The following is a 19,677-nucleotide window of genomic DNA, read 5'->3' as shown; positions in this document are numbered from 1 at the left end:
TTCGAAGCTCTCACAGTCCACAATAGGTATGCCAATCAGGCAAAATCGCCATGAGCACTGAGACAGTCATCCCAGCGACGCACCAGGTTGAAGACACCCGTTTGGTAACACGCGTGGTACGGAATCTAGAAAATCTGAAAATTGAAATTCTAAGCATTAATCTAGATATAGTGAGCGTCAGTGAAGTGCTAAGGAAATCAGACAGGAATTCCTGGGCAGACGAGTATAGCATAATATCAACAGCAGCAGAAAATGACATAACGTTAGTAGGATTCGTTATGAATTGGAAAGTATGGCAGAGGGCAAGTTATTATGAACAGTCCAGATAGGGTTGTTTTCGAAACTTCCTGGGAGATTAAAACTGTGTGCCGGACCGAGACTCGAACTCGGGACCTTGGCCTTGCGCGGGCAAGTGCTCTACCAACTGAGCTACCCAAGCACGACTCACGCCCCGTCTCATTAGAATCGACAGCAAACCAACTTCGACAACACTAGTTCAGTTACATATATCGACGCCGCAGGCATAAGATGAAGAGATAGAGGAAGTACATTAAGACACTGAACGGGTAATTCAGTAAGTAAAGGGAGAGGAAAATCTAACAGTCATGGAGGACTGGAATGAGGTTGTAAAGTAACGAGTAGAGTAGGAGAAGAAATTTCTGGAGTGTACGTTTGGAGCACAGCATTGTATGGCAGTGAGACATAGACTGTGGGAAAATGGGAAAAGGAGAGAAGGGTATGAGGCGTATGAAAATTAGGTGGATTGATATTGAAAGGAATGAAGAGGTTTTCCACTGAGTCGTAGAGGAAAGGAATGTTTGGAAAAAACCGACAAGAAGAAGGAACAGGAAGATGGTACATCTGTTAAGACTTAAGTGCTACTCTGAGATGGAAAGGTTGGCACATGAGAGGAATTCGTGAAGGAGCCGAATCAAACCACTGGGAAGACTGACGATTCAAAATAAATAAATAAATAAAAATAAAAAAGCCGCCACCGTATTCTGCTGCGTGAAAAAGTCCGTAACTGCCTGCTGCACCTCCTCGTTTGACAAAAATTGTTGCCTCCTTAAAGACGTTTATACCTTTTACAACAGACCAAAGGCGCAAAGTGGCATGGGGAGAGATAAGGACTAGAACGCGGGTGCTCTCCTACATGAGTTGGCGTAACTTTTGCTTTGTGATGTGGTATCGACCGGCGTCTTGTGTAGGATCGCAACCAGCACCAAACTTGGCGCACCATTCCACGAGAGTGGCTTCCGACAGACATGGTGCACTATAAAAATTCTTCATTCTCCGATGAATGTCTATAGATGTTGGTCCTTTGGCATCCAAGAAGAGAGCAACAGCAAGATGGTCCTGCTTGGATGCATTTGATAATAACGTAGCCACAGTTGACGTTTCCGCATGTACGGTACACAGGTCGGAAAGATATGAATGCCACAATAACTCCTTACCTACCTGTCGGCGCCTATATACATGCATCAGAGTCGCGCTACATTGCATATACACTACAGCAACGACCTCAAACATAAAACTTTTGATCGTTCAATTTATTTATGATTGATGTCACGTTTAAGAGGAATCAACACTAAATGTATCACCTCGACATGGCGCTGCAGAATTAGTTTTTCAAACTCTTTTGTTTATCAGCATATGATGCAATATGGTCGGTGGTATAATTACAGCGTCCGCAGCTCGTGGTCGTGCGGTAGCGTTCTCGCTTCCCACGCCCGGGTTCTCGGGTTCGATTCCCGGCGGGGTCAGGGATTTTCTCTGCCTCGTGATGACTGGGTGTTGTGTGATGTCCTTAGGTTAGTTAGGTTTAAGTAGTTCTAAGTTCTAGGGGACTGATAACCATAGATGTTAAGTCCCATAGTGCTCAGAGCGATTTGAACCATTTATAATTACAGCTCTCATTATCTTAGAAGAATAAAGACCAGGAGGCAAATGTTTCCTTTCTTTGGGATTGAAACGGTCATCTGAACAACTAGACGGTGCAACTTGATTGGCCGCGTGGTTTGAGGCGCCATGTCACTTATTGCGCGGCTCCTCCTGCAGGAGGTTCGAGTCCTCCCTCGGGCATGGGTGTGTGTGTTGTTCTTAGCATAAGTTACTCTAAGTAGTGTGTCAGTCTGTGGACCTATGACCTCAGTAGTTTGGTTCCTTAGGAGTTCACACACATTTGAACATTTTTTGCAACTTGTTTAGACATCAGTCACATCGCGGGGTCGGAGCGGCCGGCGCGATAGCAGCAGATTCTGGTACTAGCTTTTGAGCTGACATATGCACACACGCCGCGCCGCCGATGTCCGGATCAGCAGGGGCACTGAGTATTCTTCGGTGAAATAAAAGTCAGTGTCAAACTTGTCTGTGTCTCTCTGCACATACACGCGTGCTTCGTCCCTCTCTCCCAAAACATACATCTCAGCCAGCTTGGGGAATCTTAACAGCATGTTAAAATGATTTACTGGAGCGGTTTTGTAGTTAGCGGCAGCCCTCGTTTGTACACGACGCTCGTTTCGTGGACTCTGTGCGGAGGTAGTGTTGTAGGGCGTATTTTGGAAGTTGGTAGTCAGTGATCACTCAAGTGGTTTTGTCCGAGTGAAAAGGTTGGAAAGACTTCACCAGTGTGTTCCATTAGACTAGCGTGGTACTGGCTTACCTGTCTGCCCGTTTTCAAGGCTGGTAGCACTGGCTAGTGGGTGTACACGGACCTAGAGAAGGCTTCATAGCAGAGCGTGGAGCCACCTGAACACTGTTATCCACATTTTTGAGTTTAAATATACTTCTTTCTTTGTCGCTGTTATAGTTTTCACATAGGTGAACGTAGTTTCGTTAGCACTTTTCTGATTCTGGGCCTATCGAGGCGATCATTTTCGTCAGCGGGCACACCTATAATGGTTGTAAGATCGATAGCTTCTCTACTCTAATCAGTCAGTTGGAAAACCAGCAGCTGCCGGCACCTTGACAGGTCTGCCTCGTTCTTACCTGTTATGAGTACCTTCGCCGCTCCCATTGCCTTGGCTGCTATGAGAGTGACGAGTCCGATGGGCCCTGCTCCCAGGATGAGGACCGTGGAGCCGAGTGTTACTCCGGCCCTGCGACAAGCGTGCACTCCCACCGACAGCGGCTCCAGCAGGGCGCCTTCCTCCAGAGACACGTGGTCTGGAAGCCTTCATAAAATACGCACCATGACATACACCTTGCTAAAAATAACACATGTGGTACGTGGGGTCAGTTGGCACATATACAGGAATCTCAGAAATAATAGATTCCTCAAATGGGGCACCTGTCAACTCCTTTCTTGTGAAAAATAATTTAATCACTAATAACAACTGCCTTAAACAAATCATCTGGAGAGAGTTACGTTGAATTTGCTCAGATATAGACATGTTAATTGTATTTTACCTCTTTAGGGGACTACAGTGCCTAATGCAAAAAGAAAAGCATCCAGATGACATGGTCGGATGTCGATGCAACTTCTATCACATCCACACCCGTGGCGAGTTTGTAAGTGATAATAGCTACGATTCTCCGTGACAGAGCGGCCACCAGAGTGCACTAGTGTCGTTCGTGACCACTGCGCCACATTGTGGGTCTCCATTTGGCCAGCTGGTCGAATCGTGCAATATCCAGATTTGTGAGGCATTCAGATGTAACAGCGGCCCAACGTTGAACGGCATGGGATCGTGAGGGCAGGCATAACCATTGTCAAGGTTCGAGTCGAACGACCACCAGAAGGGTGGATTGCCGTTTGGTGCACCAGGCACGTCCTAACACCTTACAGCTGTGCATGCCATCGGATAACAAATAGTGGGCCCACTACAACATTTTGTGTCATCCCGTATAATTAATGCTGAGGAAGGTAGAACAAGGGAACTGAAGTCCAACACGAGGTGTGATCAAAACGTAATGGGATTTTGTTTAATTTCGCGGGCTTTATACATCCGATTTTCAAATACTTTTTCTTTTTGGTACACACGTATGTTTCAGATGTATGTTTGCATTTTCAGCTGTTTTGAATAGTTATTTTATTACTCACAGTCGAAAAGGTTACACGTGTTTTCGAACGCTCGGCGACCTTTTGCTTTCGAAAAAGACGAACCAAGAATTTGCATTAAATTTTGCTTGAAAAGTAGAATAAAGTGCAGCGTCCCAGTCGAAATGTTGACTGTGGTTTTGGCGATTCTACTATGGGAAAGACAAGAGTTTTCGAGTTTTATAAATGTTTCAAAAAGGATTTAGAAGACATTGAAGACGACGACCACCCTGGACGCCCTAGCACATAAATTATTGGAAGAAGTAAAGAAAATTATTCGTATACATCCCCGAATAGTCATCAGAGAGGTTGTTGGTGATGTCAGCAAATCCTCTGGCTCATGGCAGGCAATGTCTTCGAATGTTTTGGGCATGAAACGCGTAGCAGCAACGTTTGTTCCAAAATTGCTGAATTTCGACCAAAAACGACGTTGCGAAGACATCATTCAGAAGTTGCTAAATGAAGTCAACAACGATCCAGAACTTCTAAACGAGTTCATAACAGGTGACAAAACATTGGTATGAAGGTATGACGCCAAAACCAAGGTCCAATCGTACCAAATGGAAACTGCCTGAAGAGCCAAGACCGAAAAAAGTTCGAGACGTCCGATGACACGAGAAAGTTCTTCTCATTGTTTTCTTCGGTTGCAATGGGATAATGCATCACGAGTTCTTGCATTAAGGTCGCACGGTAAATAACGAATACTACCTGGAATATATGCACCGTTTGTGCGGAACAATCCGAAGAAAACGACCAGAACTGTTGCAAAACCGCTCATGGAAAATGCATCACGCTAATGCTCCCGCTCACACCTCAATGCTTGTTCACATTTTTTGAAAAAAAAAAAACAAAACCGTTATGTTGCCGCGGCCACCGTATTCGCCGAACGTGGCCCTTTGCGACTTCTTTCTATTCCAGAGACTGAAGAGAACCGTGAAAGGACTTCGTTATGCCACTATTGATGAGAAATAAACTAGAATTGCTGAAGCAGCTCAACACTTGAACGAAAAGAGAGTTCTAGAAGTGTTTCCGAGATTCAAAAAAAAAAAAAAGGAAAAAAAACGCTCGTCAAAGCGCATTATATCTGAAGGGGATAACGTTGAAGGGAACAAAGCTGATGTTGATGAATAAATAATCTTTAATAAAATCAAAAATTCCGTTACTTTTTGATGACACCTCGTATGTATGCTGCCTTTAACACCACAATCGACGGGCTGCTTTGAAATGGCGCCTTGACGGAAATGCAAGGCCTGCTGATGAATGGCTTCGTACTGCGTCCACTGGTGAATCGACGTTCTACAATACACGAAGTGGCTATTGACGCCAAGTATGACAGCGACCTGGCGAGAGGTGCCATTTTTCGAATTTTTTGGAGCGGTGCAGGGAGCCATTGGGTACGACTTCACGTCATGGCTAGTAGTGATTTGAGAGAACTGTGTCGGACAACGGTACGTCACTAACACGTGATGGACTTTCTCAGACGCTAACTCTGTCCGGGATATCAAGGACAAGTTACGGCAGTTTTCAGCCAGCTTGCCTCAGGAGAATACAATAATGGTGTGACATCCTCATCCAATTAAATCAGTGCGTACATCCAGGACAGTAGGGGTACAAAGTCATCATAATATTAATAGTGAACATGAAAATTGAAATACCGATTTTTAATATTAATTATACAAGGAGACCTGAGAAACATACACTGAAGAGCCAAAGAAACTAGAACACCCGCCTAATATCACATAGAGCACCCGCGAGCATGCAGAAGTGCCGCATCATGACGTGGCATGGACTCGACTAATGTCTGAAGTAGTGCTGGAGGGAATTGACACCATGAATCCTGCAGGACTGTCCATAAATCCGTAAGAGTACGAGGCGGTGGAGGTCTCTTCTGAACGCACGTTGCAAGGCATTCCAGATATGCTCAATAATGTTCATGTCTGGGGTTTGGTGGCCAGCGAAAGTGTTTAAACTCAGAAGAGTGTTTCTGGAGCCACTCTGTAGCAATTCTGGACGTGTGGGATGTCACATTGTCCTGCTGGAACTGCCCAAGTCCATCGGAAAGCACAATAGACATGAATGGGCGCAGGTAAAATGAAAATGTGGTTAGGGCCTCCCGTCGTGTAGACCGTTCGCCTGGTGCAAGTCTTTCGAGTGGACATCACTTCGGCGAGTTGCGTGTCGATGGGGTTGAAATGATGATGCGAAGGACAATACAACAGCCAGACCTTGAGCGGAGAAAATCTCCGACCCGGCCGGGAATCGAACCCGAGCCATTAGGTATGACATTCAGTCGCGCTGACCACTCAGCTACCAGAGGCGGACATGGGCGCAGGTGATCAGACAGGATGCTTACGCACCTGTCACCTATCAGAGTCGTATCTAGACATATCAGGGGTTCCACGTCACTCCAACCGTACACGCCCCACACTATTAAAGAGCGTCCACCAGCGTGAACAGTCCCCTGCTGACATGCAGGGTCCATGGATTCATGAAGTTGTCTCCATACCCTTACACGTCCATTTGCTCAAAACAGTTTGAGATGAGACTCGTCCGACCACGCAACATGTTTCCAGTCATCAACAGTACAATGTTGGTGTTGACAGGCCCAGGAGAGGTATGAAGCTTTGAGTCGTGCAGTCATCAAGGGTACACGAGTGGGCCTTCGGCTTAGAAAGCCCATATCGATGATGTTTCGTTGAATGGTTTGCACACTGACACTTGTTAATGGATCAGGATTGAAATCTACAGCAATCTGCGGAAGGGTTGCACTTCTGTCACCTTTAACGTTTCTCTTCAGTCGTTGTCCGTCCCGTTGTTGCAGGATCTTTTTCCGACCACAGAGATGCCGGAGATTTGATGTTTTACGGGAATATTGATATTCACGGTACACTCGTGAAATGGCCGTACCGAAAAAATCCCCTCTTCATCGCTACCTCGGAGAAACTGTATCCCATCGCTTGTGCGCCGACTGTAACACCACGTTCGAAATCACTTAAATCTTGAAAACCTGTCATTGTAGCAGCGACAACCGATTTAACAACTGCGCTAGACATTTGTCTTATATAGGCTGCAGCACCGTTTTCTACCTGTTTACATATCACTGTATTTGAATACGCATGCCTATACCAGTTTCTTTGGCGCTTCGGTGTAGAAGGTTTCATATTCATAACTCTGATGATACCTTCTCTATCACGCATCAATGCCTTCAATACTTGAACATCAAAAATTGTAGTGCTGTTAATTTCCGCCCCGGGTACCGACACACGAAAGTAACGTTTCGTGAAATCGCTTTCTAAGGACGTTCATGTTTAAATGTTGCAGTAATACACGCATACAGGACAACTGCAATGCCACAACCGCTACGTCGTTGAGGTTGTCAACGCTGGAAAGCGATATGTTGTAACGTAGCAGTCGAGGGAAACAAACGCTGTTTACTAGTACCGCTTTTTCACTTACTTTCGCGTAAGATTACAGGAACCTAATTTTGTGTTCGTTTACCTCCGTCACCACAAAATGTTCAGTTCCTTCACTTTGAAAGCTACGACTTCCTTTATTATACGGAAACTGTATTGGTTTTAGGCTATGCCTCGAAGAAGAGCACTAAACGGGTCGGACTGATAGACTAACAGCTAGACACACTATTTTTCTCTAGACAAAGCAGAAGTAATCGTGTGGACAGTGATACTGATAATCCTGTTGCTGTTTTGAAAGACAACCGTAAATGTGCACTGAACTTAATTCCAAACAATTATGAGAGTTATAACTGCGGTTTGAAGAATTGGCAGTGCAGGTTTTGTGATGCAAATAATTTCGCATCTGAGGTTACTTAACGCGGTATAATGGAATTCACATTGTATTGTCATAAAAGAAAATTTAATTTGCTGCCTTTAACACAAGATTTATTTTCCAACGCACTGTATCAAGGACTCATGTCAAGTGATGGTAGAATTTAAGAGAAATTATAGAATTATTTTAGGAATACTCGTAGCTACAATGCAGCATTTGCTGTGGGTCATTTCAGAGGCTAAAATTTCAGATACAGTTTTACATGAAGTATATCACTATAAGATACAAGACATGACACTTTTTATCACAGATCCGGCGCATTGACTCAGTTGGTCGAATTTCGACCACAAGCGATACTAGTACTGACAAATGGGCTCATACTGCTAAGTTCTTTGTAAACTTGACTCGATTTTCCAGTCACTGAAATAACATCACATACCTTCTCAAACCGCGCCTCGTTCGATCCTCCGCTTCTGGGAGCTTCACTTTTTTTTCCTTCAGGCAATGTAGATCTGTTCTCTCTTTACCTATAGCGGATTGTATTTAATCTACTGCAGTTTATATTTCATGAGAGGGTAAATAACAAAAACTTTCCCAGTGATATATGTAATGCAGTCAAAGAAGATATTACCAAAATTAACCCAAACAGAAAAATAATGCGGTAGTGAGGATATTAATACCCGAACAACCATCAAATTACTCTCTAAGTGTGAAATAGCTCATGTTTTGTCATCAGTTTTCAACAGCAGTTTTTTATCCTCAAAAGAGTCTCATATTAGTTTTAGATCACCCCTGTTACCAGGATGATTAGATCTACTAATACGTCTACATTCCACATGCCACGTTAAGTTCTGTGGCGGAGGGTAGCTTTGGCGCAACAATCTTTTAACCCTTTCTCAGGATGAGAAATCTCGAATAGTGCGTGGGAAGTGCGACTGTCTATGAAACTATCCTTTCTTTCACACCGAGAATGATTCATACTGCAGCAGAGTGCGCGCTGCTTTGAAACTCTGCAGCAGGTGAAAACCGCGTGTCAGGCCGGCACACAGTTTTAATCTGCCGGAAAGTTTCATTGTTCCTTATATATGTATTTAAAAAAACGAAATGACACTTCACTACTTCTGTATTTGTCTTATACATTTATTTAGAAGTAACCAGTAAACCCTTTCGTCTCTAATTGTTTAAAGACTCGAATTCACTCACACACCAAACAATGATATAATCTTTCAGGTACATGTAGTGCTGTGGGTGAATACTGTCTGCAAAATGCATTGCAAATGGAGTTAGCCGTAAGGAAGCAATAAATTGAAACGTCATGCCTGATGCTGAAATTTTTTTGCTTGAACAGCAAAAGTGTTGGATAAACTTTCTTCCTTTCCCTGTTTTGTGGGGATCAGGGCAGGGCCGGGTGGGTGACAACGAGAAAAAAAATTGGTAAAGGTTTGAAATTATGTATAAAGTTTTGTAGCGTGGTATTTAGGTAGAGTGTGTTTGAGCTGCGGGTTGTGAAGACGTAGGGCACAATTTAATGGTTAATTTATTTACCATTTAAATTTCCAATTACCAGAAAATAAACCAGTTACAACAAAATAAAAATAATTTCCAGTAACCCGAAAGAACATAACTATGTGGAGCACTTGTCCACTCACTTGGACAGCTGTTAACGGTCACTTCTTTGACGGTATCAGTGAGTCCTGTGGTTGCAAATGCGCGGAGGACAGAGCACCAGTAAGGGGTATCCCCTGGAGTGGACTGCGAGCATTCGCAGCCTCAGGCCTGATGGAATCTGTTCTATATTTGACCTTGTTCTACTGTTGTCAAAAGGATATTTTGTACTTGTTTATTTATTCCCACTTAACTTTGTGGTGCACATGTCCACTGCAGTGGACACCTATACATGTCGCTGCTTTGGCGTTTTCAGCATGACACACAACTAGCCTCCAGGCAACAGCATACACTTTACAATATGTGGCACTGTGCCATAACGAGAAATGACAACAGAAAACTTACAATGCCAAACTTATTAGGATCATTAATATAGCCGCTAATTACACCTTGCTCTTATGATGCCACCAACATCCGACAACTACGACATCAACTACCAACAGCACTACGGACCTATTCATGCTTACGTTCTTATGCAAATACAAGTATGACAGTTCGTTACATATACTTATCAGCCAGAACATTATAACCATCTACCTAATAGCCGTAAATAGCAGCGGCGAGACCTCGTCGCATGGAAGCAATGAGGGGGAGTTAGGAGGCTGGTGATGAGCTCTGACACCACGTTTAATTACATCTAAGATGTGTTCGATCGGGTTCAGACCTAGCGAGTTGGTGGGCCAGCACATTAACTGGAACGCGCCACTGCGTTCCTCGAAGCACTCTATCAAACTCTTGGCATGTGACATGGCGAATTATCTTGTTGAAAATTGCCACTGCTGTCGGGAAACATGATGGTCGTGAAATGGTGAACGTGCTTTGCAGTAGCTCCAGTGGAACCATGGATGGCCGCGTGAATGTTCCCTAGAGCATAATGGAGCCGCTCCCAGCTTGTGTCCGCCCCACAGTACAGGTTTTAAGAAGCTGTTCCCCTGGAAGACGTCGGATTCGCTCCCTTGCATCGGCATGATGAAGAAGGTATCGGGATCAATCAGACCATGTAATGTTCTGCCACTGCGCCATCGTCCAGTGCGTATGGTCACGTGCCAACTTCAGTCGTACTTGCCTATGTCATGGTGTTAACATTGGCACGCGATGCATGGGTCGTCGGCTGCGGATGCGCATCGTTAGGAGGGTTGTGCACTGTGTCTTCAGGCACACTTCTACTTTTTTGTCATCAGTCTTCTGCCTGGTTTGATGCGGCCGTCCACGAATTCCTCTCCTGTGCTAACCTCTTCATCTCAGAGTAGCACTTGCACCCTACGTCCTCAATTATTTGCTGGATGTATTCCAATCTCTGTCTTCCTCTACAGTTTTTGCCCTCTACAGCTCCCTCTAGTACCATGAAAGTCATTCCCTCATGTCTTAACAGGTGTCTTACCATCCTGACCCTTCTCCTTACCAGTGTTTTCCAAATATCCCTTTCCTCTCCGATTCTGCGCAGAACCTCCTCATTCCTTACCTTATCAGTCCGCTTAATTTTTAACATCCATCTGTAGCACCTTATCTCAAATGCTTCGATTCTCTTCTGTTCCGGATTTCCCACAGTCCATGTTTCACTACCATACAGTGCTGGGCTCCAGGCGTACATTCTCAGAAATTTCTTCCTCAAATTAAGGCCGATATTTGATATTAGCAAACTTCTCTTGGCCAGGAACGCCCTTTTTGCCATTTCTAGTCTGCTCCGTCCGTCATTGGTTATTTTATTGCTTAGGCTGCAGAATCCCTTAACTTCATCTACTTCGTGACCATCAATCCTGATGTTAAGTTTCTCACTGTTCTCATTTCTACTACTTCTCATTACCTTCGCCTTTCTTCGATTTACTCTCAATCCATACTCTGTACTCATAGACTGTTCATTCCGTTCAGCAGATCATCTAATTCATCTTCACTCTCACCCAGGACAGCAATGTCATCAGCGAATCACCTTGAATTTTAATTCCACTCCTGAATCTTTCTTTTATTTCCAGCATTGCTTTCTCGCTGTGCAGATTGAACAGTAGGGGCGAAAGGCTACATCCTTGTCTTACACCTTTTTAATACGACCGCTTCGTTCGTGGTCGTCCACTCTTATTATTCCCTCTTAGCTGTTGCACATATTGTATATGACCCATCGCCCCTATAGCTCACCCCTTCTTTTCTCAGAATTTCGAACATTTTGCACCATTTTACATTGTGCGGTGGGGCGGAGTCGGTCGTCTGGGTTGTTGTTAACTTTATCGTTCAGTCTGCCTACCTCGATAGGATTCTTGCCGATGTCCCTTCACTCTGTGCTGGGCACTGTAAAGCAGCGTTGATGAAACCACTACCTAATACCTACCACACAGAGGCCGCCCAACTCTAGTTGAAAGTCAGTTCCTGTAAGTTCATGACAAAAAAATGGGGCGTTCGGGATATTCAGTCTACTTACAGAAAAGCGTTTAAAATTAGATTAACTCTGTTTTTTATTTGTATTGAAACGCATGAAATGGCTATGAAGTCCGTATTTAATATGGTGAAACGTAATCGTTGAAAGTTCGCTGTCTGTATAACAAATATGCACTCGAAAAGCAGCCGCCGGCCGCGGTGGTCTCGCGGTTCTAGGCGCGCAGTCCGGAACCGTGCGACTGCTACGGTCGCAGGTTCGAATCCTGCCTCGGGAACGGATGTTTGTGATGTCCTTAGGTTAGTTAGGTTTAAGTAGTTCTAAGTTCTAGGGGACTAATGACCACAGCAGTTGAGTCCCATAGTGCTCAGAGCCATTTGAACCATTTTTTGAAAAGCAGCCACAATTTTACCAAGTCCGACCCGACTAACTTTAATGTTCTACCAATCACAGACCCACAACTATTCGCGAGTTAAACATTCGATCGTTTCAGTGGTCTTCTTCGTAAGAAGTGCTCGCTAAAATATTCTGTGCAGAGCCCGAAAGACGTCACGCAGAGTTGTTACTATCTCTCAAACTATTTAAGTTAGGAACACTAAACTTTCATTAAAATTTTCGTAACTCCAGTCGCTTCAGTCACGATATGTTCCAGTCGAAATTAGCTCACTATTTGCTCATCTTATAGAGTATTTTTAAGGAGCGATCTAACATCATGTTATCCGTAGGCCAGCTGGCAAGCGACTCTCCCGAGGTACTCTCCTCTCTGCCCACTCCTCTATTCGTGTGGGAACAGCTTAATTCTGATTGGTTCAAATGGCTCTGAGCACTATGGGACTCAACTGCTGAGGTCATTAGTCCCCTAGAACTTAGAACTAGTTAAACCTAACTAACCTAAGGACATCACAAACATCCATGCCTGAGGCAGGATTCGAACCTGCGACCGTAGCGGTCTTGCGGTTCCAGACTGCAGCGCCTTTAACCGCACGGCCACTTCGGCCGGCTTAATTCTGATTGGCTATTGATCTAAACGACCAATCAAAACGTTCCTTCCTGACCATTCTCGCGGCAAATCTTGCCTTATCCAATTACTAATTTGATAGGAATTAATGTCAGCAAAACTTCAATTTCTTGTATTATGTTTAATCAAAATAAGCCAAGTGCGAAATACTCTTCAAATTGATAAATAAACTTATTCCGCCTCTAACTTGCATTCTGGCTGCTTTTATACAAAAGCATGCTCACACAGACATATGTCACCTGAATCGTGGTTGCAAGACAACTTTCCCACGGTCTGTTTGTACACTGTTTTACGTAAAATGAAGTATTAAATTTTAACGTATGTCCCACATACACTCTCTCGATCATTCTCACACAAAAAATATAATCAAATAATAATTTTGACCGATTTTTGTATTAAGTAATGCAAAGCGAGTACAGTTTTAAAAAGAAAATTCTGATTAATTGATTTTTATGCACTGACAACTTTGTAATGGCTTCAAATGATAATGAAAGTCAATCTGTTATTGTTCCTAACTTGGTTTTTAAAGAAACGTAGATTTAAGGACTTTTATGTAATTGTCTTTATATCCGGAACTATAATAAATAAAAATTTGAAATTTTGACAGCGTCATTCCATTAATAACAAAAGGTTGTGCACCAAATTTGAACAAAATCGGATGATAACTAATATGGATTATTTAGATTCGTAGAGGGTACGAATCTTCGTATCGACTGAATGTTACGCTATGAAGTTCTCACTGCAGGCAGCGTCAGCTGTGCTGTGAGCAGAGCGGAAAGAACATAGCCATCCTGCAGCCACCGTATAAGACGGCTGCGTGCCTTACTGCAACGAATGTTATCTCGTAATAACTTCGCTGCATTACAATTGCCGAACGCTTTTTCCAGGACGACAAATCCTATGAACGTGTCTTGATTTTTCTTCAGTCTTGCTCCCATTATTAACTGCAAGGTCATAATTGCGTCTCTCGTGTCGTTACCTTTCCTAAAGCCAAACTGATCATCATCTAGCGCCTCTTCAATTTTCTTTTCCGTTCTTCTGTATATTATTCTTGTCAGCAACTTGGATGCATGAGCTGTTAAGCTGATTTGGCGGTAATTCTCGCACTTGTCAGATCTTGCCTTCTTCGGAACTGTGTGGATTATGTTTTTCCGAAAGTAAAAAAAATGGTTCAAATGGCTCTCAGCACTATGGGACTTAACTTCTTAGGTCATCAGTCCCCTAGACTTAGAGCTACTTAAACCTAACTAACCTAAGGACATCACACACTTCCATGCCCGAGGCAGGATTCGAACCTGCGACCGTAGCAGCAGCGCGGTTCCGACCGAAAGTCAGATGGTATGTCGCCAGACTCATACATTCTACACACCAACGTGAATAGTCAGTTTGTTGCCACTTCCCCCAATGATTTCAGAAATTCTGCCGGAATGTTATCTATCCCATCGGGCTTATTTGATCTTAAGTCCTCCAAAGCTCTCTTAAATTATGATTCTAATACTGGATCCCCTATCTCTTCCAAATCGACTCCTGTTTCTTCCTCTTTCACATCAGACAAATCTTTCCCCTCATAGAGGCTTTCAATGCATTATTTCCATCTATCCGCTCTCTCCTCTGCATTTAACAGTGGAATTCCCTTTGCACTCTTAATGTTATCACCCTTGCTTTTAATGTCGTCACCGAAGGTGGTTTTGACTTTCCTGTACGCTGAGTTTGTCCTTCTTTTTCGATGTCTTCACATTTTCCTGTAGCAATTTCATCTTAGCTTCCCTGCACTTCCTATTTATCTCATTCCTCAGTAACTTGTATTTCTGTATTACTGAGTTTCCCAGAGCATTTTTGTACTTCCTCCTTGAAGTATTTCTTCTGTTACCCATGGGTTCTTCGCAGTCACCTTCTTCGTGCCTATGTTTTCCGTCCCAACTTCTGTGATTGTCCTTTTTAGATATGTCCATTCCTCTTCAACTTTACTGGTTACTGAGCTATTCCTTATTGCCTTATGGCAATAAGGAATGGCCTTAGGGAACTTCAACCGTATCTCGTCATTCCTTAGTACTTCCATATCCCACTTCTTTGCGTATTGATTCTTCTTGACTAATGTCTTAAACTTCAGCCTACTCTTCATCACTACTGTTACCTGAGTCATGTCTGAACCTGGGTACGTCTTACAATCCAGTATCTGATTTCAGAATCTCTGTCTGACCATGAAGCCTTCCCGTATCACCCGGTCTTTTCCAAGTATACCTCCTCCTCTTGTGATTCTTTAACAGAGTATTCGCTATTACTAGCTGAAATTTGTTACAGAACTCAGTCTTTCTCCTCCATCATTCCTTGTCCCAAGCCCATGTTCTCCTGCAAACTTTTCTTCTAAGTTTCCCCTACAACTGCATTCCAGTCTCCCATGACTATTAGATTTTCATATCCCTTTACAGCCTGTATTACCCTTTCAATATCCTCATACACCCTATCTCTTCATCTTCAGCTTGCGACGTCAACATGTATATCTGAACTATCGTTGTAGCCGGCCGTTGTGGCAGAGCGGTTCTAGGCGCTCCAGTCCGGAACCGCGCTGCTGCTACGGTCGTAGGTTCGAATCCTACTTCGGGAATTGATGTGTGTGATGTCCTTAGGTTAGTTAGGTTTAAGTAGTTCTACGTCTAGGGGACTGATGACCTCAGATGTTAAGTCCAATAGTGCTCAGAGCCATTTGAACCATTTTTTTGAACTATCGTTGTCGGTGTTGGTTTGCTGTCGATTCTGATAAGAACAACCCTACCACTAAACTGTCCACAGTAACACACTCTCTGCCCTACCTTCCTATTCATAACGAATCCTACTCCAGTTATACCATTTTCTGCTGCTGTTGATATTACCCTATATTCATCTGACCAGAAATCCTTGTCTTCTTTCCACTTCACTTTACTAACCCCTACTATATCTAGATTTATCCTTTGCATTTCTCTTTTCAGATTTTCTAGTTTCCGTACCACGTTCAGGCTTCTGACATTCCACACCCCAAAGAATGTTATCCATCCGTTGATTATTCAATCTTTTTCTCATGGTAACCTCCCCCTTGGCACTCCCCTCCCGGAGATCCGAATGGGGGACTATTCCGGAATCTTTTGCCAGTGGAGAGATCATCATGATACTTCTTCAATTACACGTAGATGTCCTGTGGATACACGTTAGTGTCTTTAATGCAGTGGTTTCCATTGCCTTCTGCATCCTCATACCGTTGATCATTGACGATTCCTCCGCCTTTACGGGCAGTTACCCACCCCCAGGACAAGAGCGTGCCCTGAACCTCTGTCCGCTCCTCCGCCCTCTTTGACAAGGCCGTTGGCAGAATGAGGGTGACATCTTATGCCAGAAATCTTCGGCCGCCATTGATGATTATTAATCAAAATTTGAGCAGCGGCGGGATTCGAACTTGAGAACGAGGACGTTTTGATTATGAATCAAAGGCGCTACCCTCCCTTTTTTTAATCTCGTTTTTGTTCGTGGTTGTTCGTTGTATTTGGTAGTAGCGGACGTCACGCGACATCCTTTGAAGTTCGTTGCTGATCCCTGTACGCAGTTTTTTCATTAAAGAGAGCAACCAGCTCTCTGACCGAACACGCTGAGCTACCGTGCTGACATCCCCTAGAAGACGGCGTCTATATGCTTGTACTTTACCCAACATTAAAGTCTGATATTAGTTCCTCCACAGTTCGACGCCTGTCCTTTTTCACCAGTCTGCCCAGTCTACGACGCCCGACATCTGTAATGAGGGTTGGTCGTCCAGAGTCACGACGTCTGGACGTGGTTTCGTCTTGGTTTCGTCACGTGATGAAGACACTCACCACAGCACTGCTCAAACACCCAACAAGTCGGGAAGTTTCCGAAATGCCCGTCCCGAGCCTTCGGGCCATCACATCTTTCCTCTGTCAAACTCAGATAGAACGCGTGCCTTCCCCATTCTACACCCGGACAGCACGCTACCTGATACTACGTGCACCCTACGTGTATCAGACTAGCAGTTATTCCTAATCACATGACGATGCTATCGCCTGGACGGGTTTATATGGATAGTACGGTAGTCCTAATGTTCAGGGTTATCAGTGTATATGACAATTCATTCATATAAGCCAATGACAAAACAAAATCTTAATGCACAAGAGTGAACCACTGGTTCAACAAAAGGAATCCAATAGACAATCAACTCTTAAAAATCAATCAATAAACAACTGATTTCCGTTCGTAGCAAAAAACAATCAACTACTGTTTAATTTTCTTAATCATACCGACGACGTACAATTGACGCAATTATGCCTGCTCTGTATCACAACACACCCTGTCACGCGTCCTGCATACCATAAATTCAACAAAGCCGTTATTCGGCACTCGCAGAACCGAGCGAGGTGGCGCAGTGCTTAGCACGCTGGACTCGCATTCCGGAGGACGACGGTTCAATCCCGCGTCCGGTCATCATGATTTAGGTTTTCCGTGATTTCCCTAAATCGCTCCAGGTAAATGTCGAGATGGTTCCTTTGAAAGGGCACGGCCGACTTCGTTCCCCATCCTTCCCTAATCCGATGACAACGATAACCTCGCTGTTTCGTCTCAAACAGCATCGAAAAGTGTGGGTGCTATGTATATTTGCAAGTGTCACCATGTGGCGGTCTCTTTCGAGACAATAACAGTAAGGTATTTGGACGCTAGTCCGCCAGTCAGAATGCGAGGCTGTGGTATATGCTGCTTCTGGTCAGGCGGCTCTTAGTTCACAAGGCAACCACTCTATTCCTCTTCCTACTCCTGTCTGATTTTTCGTTTGGCTGACTTGGAACGCATCATATTCAAACAATTATTTTGACCTTTAGTCTAGTGCAAAAGATGGAACCTTCTGAGCAGGCCACTCTTATCTAACACGGTGAGAATGCAACATTTAGCCTTATTTTCTAAGCTTGTCGGCACTTTACACCGTATTGCAGTGTCCCAGCTGTCACTTTCACTTCTTCAACTTGGTGCTCTGTGCCATACCAGTAAGCCGTTCTTGTGTACGGTTTACGTGCTGTTACGGCACCTACCATTTCTGTCAGAATGACGTTATGATGCGGTTATCCTGCTGTGGTCACACTCTGTGGCAATGCCTCAGTTGTGTTCGTCGCTAGTGCTACGTTGGCTTCACTTCCTGGTTACATTCTAATTGTCATACTGTGTTGGGGGAAAAAAACTTCTAAAATTTTACATTAACTGCAGAATTCCTTTCCGTATTGCAACAGTACTTTCATAGAAGAGTTCACTAATACACTACTACCTCCTATATATCTCTTGCGAAAAGGATATGAAAGTAATATTAGAGAGATTCGAGCCTGGACAGACGCTTACTAAAAACAGTTTTTCCCGCTAACCACTCGCTACTGGAACAGGAGAGGGGGCAAGTACCCTCCACTACATACCATAATGTGGTTTGCAGAGTATATATATACACTCCTGGAAATGGAAAAAAGAACACATTGACACCGGTGTGTCAGACCCACCATACTTGCTCCGGACACTGCGAGAGGGCTGTACAAGCAATGATCACACGCACGGCACAGCGGACACACCAGGAACCGCGGTGTTGGCCGTCGAATGGCGCTAGCTGCGCAGCATTTGTGCACCGCCGCCGTCAGTGTCAGCCAGTTTGCCGTGGCATACGGAGCTCCATCGCAAACACTGGTAGCATGCCGCGACAGCGTGGACGTGAACCGTATGTGCAGTTGACGGACTTTGAGCGAGGGCGTATAGTGGGCATGCGGGAGGTCGGGTGGACGTACCGCCGAATTGCTCAACACGTGGGGCGTGAGGTCTCCACAGTACATCGATGTTGTCGCCAGTGGTCGGCGGAAGGTGCACGTGGCCGTCGACCTGGGACCGGACCGCAGCGACGCACGGATGCACGCCAAGACCGTAGGATCCTACGCAGTGCCGTAGGGGACCGCACCGCCACTTCCCAGCAAATTAGGGACACTGTTGCTCCTGGGGTATCGGCGAGGACCATTCGCAACCGTCTCCATGAAGCTGGGCTACGGTCCCGCACACCGTTAGGCCGTCTTCCGCTCACGCCCCAACATCGTGCAGCCCGCCTCCAGTGGTGTCGCGACAGGCGTGAATGGAGGGACGAATGGAGACGTGTCGTCTTCAGCGATGAGAGTCGCTTCTGCCTTGGTGCCAATGATGGTCGTATGCGTGTTTGGCGCCGTGCAGGTGAGCGCCACAATCAGGACTGCATACGACCGAGGCACACAGGGCCAACACCCAGCATCATGGTGTGGGGAGCGATCTCCTACACTGGCCGTACACCACTGGTGATCGTCGAGGGGACACTGAATAGTGCACGGTACATCCAAACCGTCATCGAACCCATCGTTCTACCATTCCTAGACCGGCAAGGAAACTTGCTGTTCCAACAGGACAATGCACGTCCGCATGTATCCCGTGCCACCCAACGTGCTCTAGAAGGTGTAAGTCAACTACCCGGGCCAGCAAGATCTCCGGATCTGTCCCCCATTGAGCATGTTTGGGACTGGATGAAGCGTCGTCTCACGCGGTCTGCACGTCCAGCACGAACGCTGGTCCAACTGAGGCGCCAGGTGGAAATGGCATGGCAAGCCGTTCCACAGGACTACATCCAGCATCTCTACGATCGTCTCCATGGGAGAATAGCAGCCTGCATTGCTGCGAAAGGTGGATATACACTGTACTAGTGCCGACATTGTGCATGCTCTGTTGCCTGTGTCTATGTGCCTGTGGTTCTGTCAGTGTGATCATGTGATGTATCTGACC

General features: G+C 44.9%; 1 protein-coding gene across 1 annotated transcript in view; it reads right to left on the bottom strand.

Annotated features, from left to right (window-relative positions):
• Positions 1-19,677, bottom strand: part of LOC126198679 (sorbitol dehydrogenase-like) — a 99,541-nt gene that overhangs the window by 16,606 nt on the left and 63,258 nt on the right. Inside the window, exon 5 of the mRNA XM_049935175.1 lies at positions 2,989-3,173. Coding sequence (XP_049791132.1) covers positions 2,989-3,173 — 185 coding nt within the window. The remainder of the gene's footprint in view (positions 1-2,988; positions 3,174-19,677) is intronic.

The sequence above is a fragment of the Schistocerca nitens genome, chromosome 8 (assembly GCF_023898315.1).
Source record: "Schistocerca nitens isolate TAMUIC-IGC-003100 chromosome 8, iqSchNite1.1, whole genome shotgun sequence".
Lineage (NCBI taxonomy): Eukaryota > Metazoa > Arthropoda > Insecta > Orthoptera > Acrididae > Schistocerca > Schistocerca nitens.
The sequence above is the reverse complement of the archived record's forward strand: the minus strand, read 5'-3'. Positions and strand labels throughout refer to the sequence as shown.